Source organism: Salvelinus namaycush, chromosome 16, assembly GCF_016432855.1.
Source record: "Salvelinus namaycush isolate Seneca chromosome 16, SaNama_1.0, whole genome shotgun sequence".
NCBI lineage: Eukaryota > Metazoa > Chordata > Actinopteri > Salmoniformes > Salmonidae > Salvelinus > Salvelinus namaycush.
Genome location: NC_052322.1, coordinates 21,538,703 through 21,548,038, shown reverse-complemented (window position 1 = coordinate 21,548,038; position 9,336 = coordinate 21,538,703). Strand labels below are relative to the sequence as shown.

The following is a 9,336-nucleotide window of genomic DNA, read 5'->3' as shown; positions in this document are numbered from 1 at the left end:
CCGGCAGTAAGGCAGGTCCAGCAAATGGAGCAACAATCATCTGGGACAGGGAGAGAAATATTAAATCAGTGAAACAGTTGCTACCACACGGCAGCGGTACACCGGATCGTTAAGTCTAGGTCCAAAAGCTCCTTGGCAGCTTCTACACCCAAGCATAAGACTGCTGAACAATTAATCAAAAGGCCACCTGGACTATTTACATTGACCCCCCCCCCAATTTGTTTTACACTGCATCTACTCGCTGTTATTACCTATGCATAGTCACTTTACCTACCTACTTTACTGTGCTTCTCCTGTCTGTCCTGCCCTCCATGAGCCCCTCTACAGCTCAGGGTAAGTGTCTACCACCAAGCCCCTACCATTAATCTATTCTTAGCTTGTTGTTGTTGTTCTCCTCCACCATGGCTGCTTGCAGCTATACTTGTTGTTGTTGTTGTTGGGCTAACATATTTAATTTATTCGGCTGAATGAATTAATATGATATGTACTTGTGTATTTCTCCGAGGTTTAGTGAAAGGGTGTGAGTATAGTACTAGCCTGCCCTCTGGTGGTGAGTATCCAGCCACTTTTCAGAAGAACCTGCTCCACAGCCAGCAGTCCACCACTAATGGGAATCATAAATCACAGCCCCTAAAGAAGAAAGACAGGTGATTAGCCATTCTAGAACAGTGTTTATTCATTATCATCTGACCAACCTCTTCCTGAAGGGTAACATTGAAGATTTGTCTCTCTGCAGTGGTCCTGTGGATGATCACACACAAAACACTCACCCTCTATATGGACACGGCATGTGCAAATGGTCTGGCTGTGAGGCGGTCTTTGGAGACTTTCAGGCTTTTCTCAAGTGAGTTTCTCCTCATCTATTAATTTTGTCAGAGAGACAAATGAAAGTCCGTATCTTAATGTAATAACAACACTGCGTTGTAGTGGTTTTGATTAAGGCAGCTCTCCGCACCTCTGATTCAGAGGGGTTGGGTTAAATGTGGAAGACACATTTCAGTTGAATGTATTCAGTTGTACAACTGACGAGGTATCCCCCTTTTCCGTTCTGAATGTTATCTTGACTTATCATGGGAATGTGTTTTTCTCCCAGACATCTGAACAGTGAACATACACTGGATGACAAGAGTACAGCACAGTGTCGAGTGCAGATGCAGGTTGTTCAGCAGCTAGAACTGCAGGTACAGTTGACGTTTGCTTAAATAAAGCCCATTCATTGTACAGGATCGACTTTACATCTTTGTTTTTATATCTTCTCAATGCAGTTGAAAAAAGACAGAGAGCGTCTGCAAGCCATGATGTCTCACCTCAAATCCTCTGAGCAAATGTCAAAACCAGCAACACCAACAGTAAGTCTGTGGAGTATTAGTGGCCATGTATTTAATTCAAATCAGGTTACCAACAGTCAGACAAGTATTAGCCACAATGGTAGAATAATCACTTTAAATGTTGCATTCCCTACAGCTGTGTTCTTCTTACTGAGTTTAAATTAATCATTGCTTTTGATTTTCAGGTGGATCTTATGCCCAACGTTGCCTTCTCCCAGGTGACATTTCCCAAGGTGCTTCCTCCCATGAGCTTGTCTCAAAGTGCCACTGCTCCTTCCACACCCCTGACACCTCCCCCGACCTCCTCTATCATCACTCCCAACACCCTGCTCACTGTGAGCCCTGGGAGGAGACGGTACTCAGACAAGTACAGCAAGAACATGAATCAAGGTGAGTTAGCAGTGGGAGGCTGAATCTAATGAGGGTGGTGGGCTACATATTCTTTGAACTACTGTTATGCCTTTAATGGTTTATCTATTTGTTTGGCTTTAAGCATTGATTTTATTCAAATACGTTTCTAATTCCTTTTAACAGATATTGTTCAGAATAAAGAGTTCTACATCAGTACGGAAGTTAGACCACCATTTACATATGCAGCTCTAATAGACAGGTAAGGAAAACATGTATTTTATTTCACCCTGGTTTACCCTCTGACTAAATGTTAGCTATACCAGTTGTTTTGTTCCTCAAATACCATAAGTAGTGATGATTATCATTTGCTAATTGTATTTCTTTGTGTTTGCATAATTTAGGCAATATTTGAATCACCCTATAAGCAGCTGACACTAAATGAAATCTACAATTGGTTCACACAAACGTTTGCATATTTCAGACGCAATGCAGCAACATGGAAGGTATTTGGCTATGCCAATTTATGGGGTTATTTACATGTATAAGAATATCCTTGTGCTATGTTTAGTTGCTATGCCATCAGTGGAGGCTGCTGAAGGGAGGACGACTCCTAAGAATGGCTGGAATGGAGTCAATGAAATGGTATCAAACGCATCAAAGATGTGGTTTCCATGTGGTTGATACCACTCCATTGACTCCATGACAGCCATTATTATGAGCTGTCCTCCCCTCAGCAGCCTCCACTGTATGCCATATTCATGAGTCTTTAGAAATGTTTAATGGTATTAGAACAACTCTTATGGAAGAATGTTCTTGTCCTTACCTTGAAGCTGTGTGTGGTGTTAATACTGTATGTTCTTCTTCGTGACTCTGCAGAATGCAGTGAGACACAACCTCAGCCTCCACAAGTGTTTTGTGCGAGTGGAGAATGTAAAAGGAGCTGTGTGGACAGTTGATGAGATGGAGTTTCAGAGGAGAAGGCCCCAGAAGCCTGCCGGTGAAGGGTACATTTAACATGCTCGGTCTCTTCAGTATAGCTCCCTGTATGTCTCTTAACATGTTAAACCGGCATTTCTGTTGGTGTTATACTTGTAGAAACCATGTAATTAATATAACAATGTGTTGTGAGGATATTATGTTTTTCCTCTATTTCCCAGTCAGTGTTTTTGTTAAATTAAATAAAGTGTGTTTGTGTAACTGCAGATCTTTCAGAAGAGAGAACACTGGCCATGGTCACAGCTCAGCTTCCCTTACACCTAAGGTAAGTACACGCAATACTCTTCAGATTACTTTAATTGAGTGCTAAACCTTTATTTTTGTCATTATGCTATAAACCTATGGCGTGTGTCTTTTCAGGCTGAATGGCTAGATAGTAGTATACCTCCATTCAACCCAGCTTCCATAGGCGCTCCCTCTCTGAGCTCTCTGCCCTATATGTTCCAGCAGGAGGAGATGAATACAACTCTCTGGTATGGGAATGGATCCTACAGTGACAGCAGTGAAGAGCAGTACCCTATGCACCCCCTGTGAGTGTTTCATCACCATTTAAAAACTAGATCTGGTAAAGGAGAAATGGTTTCTCAGTTTCAGAAGTCACCATAAGTATCTTTTTTCCTCATCATGACTTTTCTTCTCAGCGTAAAAGAAGAGCTAATGGACGAGGAGGCATATGAGAATGTGCCCCATGACTGTTCTGAGACTGAGAGCTCTGATGAGCACAGCTCAGATGTGGACCAAGACGAAGATGGCGGTAGCCCAGAAAGACCCAACCTGCAGCTGGCTCATGTGCCTTCGCAATGAAAGAGAGAATGCATTCCAAACTGTCAATTTCCACTGCACTCCCACATTGGAAAACTATGAAATATACCAAATGACTTGGTAGAACTATTTCATATCAAGTGACTATTTATTGAGGATATTTTATGCTCTGTTGTACTGGCATCGTTTGTACTGGGTATTATCCACCCGAGCTCACACTGAAGACAACAGAACCTATTATTGTAACACCGCTTGTCCTCAAATAATGTATTCGTATTGGCTTATTGTGAGGCAGTACAACCAATGATGAAGCCCTATGGGGAGCTGGTTCAGTGATGCAGAGTTATGTTTTTTCTTCAATGTCTTTTGTTTCACTCTTTCATGAATGTGTATATTTAATAACCAGAGCATTGGCAATATTTATGGACAGCACTTCATGAAGATGAATGTTTGTTTTCTCCCACAAACGTGTTTATTTTTTACCTATGTGAGTACCAGACAACCTCCAGATAGTAATCCTGTGTTCCGTTGTGACATGACATCATTGATAATTGGTTACTTTTACACTGCCAAAAATATGATTTACACTACCGTTCAAAAGTTTGGGATCACTTAGAAATGTCCTTTTTTACATTTGAAATAACATCAAATTGATCAGAAATACAGTGTAAACCTTGTTAATGTTGGTAATGACTATTGTGGATGGAAAGGGCAGATTTTTAAGTGAAAATCTACATAGGCCCATTATCAGCAACCATCACTCCTGTGTTCCAATGGCACGTTGTGTTAGCTAATCCAAGTTTATAATTTTAAAAGGCTAATTGATCATTAGAAAACCCTTTTGCAATTATGTTAGCACAGCTGAAAACTGTTGTTCTGGTAAAGAAGCAATAAAACTGGCCTTCTTTAGACTAGTTGAGCATCAGCATTTGTGTGTTCGATTACAGGCCCAAAATGGCTAGAAACAAACCTTTCTTCTGAAACTCAGTCTATTCTTGTTCTGAGAAATGAAGGCTATTCCATGTGAGAAATTGCCAAGAAACTAAAGATCTTGTACTAATCCCTTCACAGAACAGTGCAAACTGGCTCTATCCAGAATAGAAAGAGGAGTGGGAGGCCCCAGTGCACAACGGAGCAAGAGGACAAGTACATTAGAGTGTCTAGTTTGAGAAACAGACGCCTCACAAGTCCTCAACTGGCAGCTTCATTAAATAGTACCCTCAAAACACCAGTCTCAATGTTAGCCTTCTAGGCAGAGTTGCAAAGAAAAAGCCATACCTCAGTTTGGCCAATAAAAAGGAAAGCATTCCGGAGTCGCCTCTTCACTGTTGACGTTGAGACTGGTGTTTTGCGGGTACCATTTAATGAAGCTGCCAGTTGAGGACTTGAGGCGTCTGTTTCTCAAACTAGACACTCTAATGTACATGTCCTCTTGATAAATGATACACTTGAATTAACACAACGTGCCATTGGAACACAGGAGTGATGGTTGATGATAATGGGCCTCTGTAGATATTCCATTACAAATCAGCCATTTACAACGTCTACACTGTATTTATGATCAATTTGATGTTATTTTAATGGACAAAAAATTAGCTTTTTCTTTCAAAAACAAGGACATTTCTAAGGGGTCCAAACTTTTGAACGGTAGTGTATGTATAACCTCTGTTGGGATATAATTATTTGTGTAGCCTACTAATCTTATTTTTCCCCACTGGCCCAAACATTGCTTTTTGGTCTTATTTACCATTGTATTTGTACATTGCCAGATTTGTGCACTAAAAGCTGTCTGTAATAAAAGCTGTATATAAAGTGTGTGTGTGGTGAATATACAGTTTGTAGTATGCATGTGCAGGTTTGAGTTATGACCTGAGTTTGTTTTAACAGTGTGGTAATGGCCATACTTCAGTGGTCAATATGTGTATATCTAATGGATGACAGGCAATGTGAAGAAGAAGCCAACTCTGTCAGGAGAAGCATCTACTGTATAAATGAATGAATTTGCCAGTTGGAAACCCATCCCTTACTGGATTAATTGACACAAACAAACAGTATTATAATTCTTTCAGCGTACAGTCTGCACCGCATAAAGACAAATCAATACATAATAGTAATAAGGTTATCCAAGCAATAATAACCCTAGAAGTAAAAATACAGATACAACCAGAGAAATGAATCTGAAGGGTGTTTGAACCTGGTCTGGCACAAAGATAAGATTCAAGTGTGAGACAGGCCTACACAAAATCTATATACACATGCCCTTTGCTCTATATCTGGAATATTTTTTATAATTGAATAACTGAATGTACTCGCCTCATTCAGTTCAGACCATATCATCAACCAGCCTGTATGTGTAAACACTGCACAGAGATGGGTATCCTATAAATGGCATCTATGTAGGCTATCATGGTATAATGCTATCTGGCTCACTAGACTGAGGTCGTTGGAGTGATAAAATATGATTATACTTGACCAAAGATCATCCTGTCAAACGTTTTTGCGCTGCCTGATTGGCTATGGCCCGGATCAATATGGGGTGTGTCTTGTCCTGCAAGTTTACAGAGCACTGAAATGCAAGCTGTGCTCCATCCACACAGGAGGGTCCAGAGGCTTTACAAGTATTGGATGGTTCTTTCTATTTGTGAACAAAGGGAAATACATTTTTTGTCGGCCTTCCAGAAGTTTGTTTCAGGTAAAGTTTATAATTTAGAATAAGTATTATCTTACCACTATTATGCATACGTGTAAGGAATGGAATATGATTAGCAAATATTATTTAGGCGTATAAGTTATATCATTAGGTTGCATAGGCATGTGGTAATTTTATTAAACTCTTCAGATGACCACACAACCAAGGACCTCTAAAAATGAACCAGATCATGTCAAGACGGGAAGGGACCAGAGTCCTTTTCTGGAGGGTAAGTCGTTTCAACATTTGTTTTTGTTTATGGGCTGACTAATCTATTTGTGAAAGCTTGTGTATAGAAAAAGAGCAGAGGTTTTAAAGATCTATTTGTCTGGTGAGGGTCATCTTTGTATTTACCGGGTAATGGTAGTGCCAGGTATCATAGAGTGGAATACACTGAGTGTATAAAACATTAGGAACACCTGCTCTTTACATGACATAGATTGACCAGGTGAAATCAGGTGAAAGCTATAATCCCTATTAAATCCACTTCAGTCAGTGTAGATGAAGGGTGAATCCGAAGGAGGTTAAAGAATGATCTTGAGACAATTGAGACATGAATTGTGTATGTGTGCCATTTAGAGAGTGAATGGGCAAGAAAAAAGATTTAAGTGCCTTTGAACGGGGTATGTTAGTAGGTGCCAAGTGCACCGGTTTGAGTGTGTCAAGAACTGCACCGCTGCTGGGTTTTTCACGCTCAACAGTTTCCTGTGTTTTTATATTTTTATTTTATTATATATATTTTTTTCTAACCCTTATTTTACCAGGTAAGTTGACTGAGAACACATTCTCATTTACACCAATGACATGGGGAATAGTTACAGGGAAGAGGAGGGGGATGAATGAGCCAATAGTAAACTGCGGATGATGAGGTGGCCATGATGGTATGAGGGCCAGATTGGGAATTTAGCCAGGACACCGGGGTTAACACCCCTACTCTTACGATAAGTGCCATGGGATCTTTAGTGACCACAGAGAGTTAGGACACCCGTTTACCGTCCCATCCGAAAGACGGTCCCATCCGAAAGACTGTGTATCAAGAATGGTCGACCACCCAAAGGACATCCAGCCAACTTGATACAACTGTGGGAAGCATTGGGGTCAATATGGGCCAGCATCCCTGTGGAACGCTTTCGACACCTTGTAGAGTCCATGCCCCTGACGAATTGAGGCTGTTCTGAGGACAAAAGTGGGTGCAACTCAATATTAGGAAGGTGTTCCTAATGTTTTGTACACTCAGTGTATATCCAAATTGCCAGAGTGCTAAAGCTAAGAAAACGCGGTCCCATTCTACCTTGAATGCTGCAGACTTGTATTATTTAAAGGTCTATCTGTACATTTCCTTATGGTCATGTTCAAGGGAGGAAAGTGGATCCCAATAAAAGCTAAAAATCAATAGTTTCCCCTCATTAAACTGGGACTTTCAGCCTGTATACACGCCCTGCTTTGTGAGTCTCGCCTCTGAGAGACATGTTGAATAATTAACATATGTTTTGATAATGTTGCCAAGTATCTCTACTGATCAGCACACATGCCGGGGTGTTACAGCTACATATCCGCATCTACAATATTGGCCTACAGTAGCCAAATACATTCACTTAACATGTTTACTCACCTGGTTGCTCAGATTTATGAGTCCCCTAATTTCAGAGTGACCTAAGGTTTTTGGAGCTATATTTGTAGGGAATCATGAAGATGAGGTATTGACTTTATGTACTATACTGTATTTAAAGGAGACGTGTCTCGGCCTACAAATTCTGGGGTGATGAGCAGCAACACGGTTGTGGTGAGTGGAGTGCGGAGGCTGAGCACCATCTCAGAGCACGAACCAGACAAGGTAGATACTGACCTCAGCTCTCAGGATCCCATGGGAGGCCGGGAGTGGGGCGGATCCAGTTTCTCACTGTGTTCCAACAAGCACATCAACAACAGTAGCGACCGCTTCTCCTCCTTCGAATCCCATCAGCCTGACGCCGGGGGTATTGTTGCTCCTCCTTTCTGGAAACTAAGCTTCAATGGTGGATTTTGTCTAGAGTGTAATTCAATTATCGTAACGATTTCAAGTCTGACAAGTTGAAAAGCCAGAAATATAACAACCATTGTTGATAATGCAGTATCATCTGTATAGTCATAAAAACATTTGGGCTCTACTAGTACTTACATCTGCAGCCTTCCTCTAGGGTGATGTAACATCAAATCAAATTGTATTTGTCACATGCGCCGAATACAACAGGACCTTACTGTGAAATGCTTACATACAAGCACTTAACCCACAACGCAGTTCAAGAAATAGTATTTAGAAAATGTTTACTAAATAAACTAAAGTATAAAATAAAAATTAACACGATAAAATAACAATAACGAGGCTATATACAGGGGGTACCGGTACTGAGTCAATGTGGAGGAGTACAGGTTAGTCACAGTAAAGTAGGTAGGGGTAAAGTGACTATGCATAGGTAATAAACAGCGAGTAGATGCAGTGTAAAAACAAATTGGGGGGGGGGTCAATGTAAATAGTCCAGGTGGCCATTTGATTAATTGTTCAGCAGTCTTATGGCTTGGGTGTAGAAGCTGCCAAGGAGCCTTTTGGACCTAGACTTAACGATCCGGTACCGCCTGCCGTGTGGTAGCAACTGTTTCACTGATTTAATATTTCTCTCCCTGTCCCCAGATGATTGTGCTGCCATTCTGCTGGCCTGCCTTTACTGCCGGTTCTATGACATCGTAGTCATGGTGCCAGACACATGTGAGAGAGCTGTAAGCCGCTGTTTCCCCTCGTTCAAATACCTCAACGCGTCCAGGGAGCAGGAGCGGGGCAGTGGCTGGTGCAACTGCAACGTAGAACTGGACTGCAGCTGCTGCAACTCCTGTCAAGAGGGAGCCGAGTTACTGGAACTCGCCATGGAGATCTCTGAAGTCTGCTACCGATGAAAAGATCCCCTCAATCAAATTACTCCTTTTGATATGAAGGCCTAAAAGGACTAAAAATACACCTTGTCAATGTTTGTTCTATCAAAATATCAGTAACTAGAGTTGTCCCATTTCTTAGTTTCAGAGGGAACATGAATATGTTTACAAAGATGGACAGTATGGCTAAAGAGAGTGTTAACAGGTGTAGAGTGCTTAATAATGATCCCCCTATTGAGCCCCATTAAATATTAACCACCAAAACGCTCCATTCCGCAAACGCTTCAGTTCTGTAACCATGAACAG

The 9,336-nt window shown here is 41.2% G+C and overlaps 1 protein-coding gene and 1 pseudogene across 1 annotated transcript; both read left to right on the top strand.

Moving 5' to 3' along the window:
* The first annotated feature begins 295 nt into the window (after window positions 1-295).
* On the top strand, window positions 296-4,268 carry LOC120060699 (annotated as a pseudogene).
* Window positions 4,269-7,888: 3,620 nt separating this feature from the next.
* LOC120061566 (myoD family inhibitor domain-containing protein 2-like) lies at window positions 7,889-9,054 on the top strand. Its single transcript, XM_039011477.1, has 2 exons — window positions 7,889-8,102; window positions 8,795-9,054. Exons 1-2 carry the CDS (start codon window positions 7,889-7,891, stop codon window positions 9,052-9,054), a joined length of 474 nt encoding a protein of 157 aa, XP_038867405.1.
* The last annotated feature ends 282 nt before the right edge of the window (window positions 9,055-9,336 follow it).

Bases quoted from the DNA above. Each gene is read 5' to 3' on its own strand.
- LOC120061566 (XM_039011477.1), top strand. From the start codon at position 7,889: ATGAGCAGCAACACGGTTGTGGTGAGTGGAGTGCGGAGGCTGAGCACC. The intron at 8,103-8,794 runs GTATTGTTGCTC...CCCTGTCCCCAG, and splicing joins CCATCAGCCTGACGCCGGGG to ATGATTGTGCTGCCATTCTG.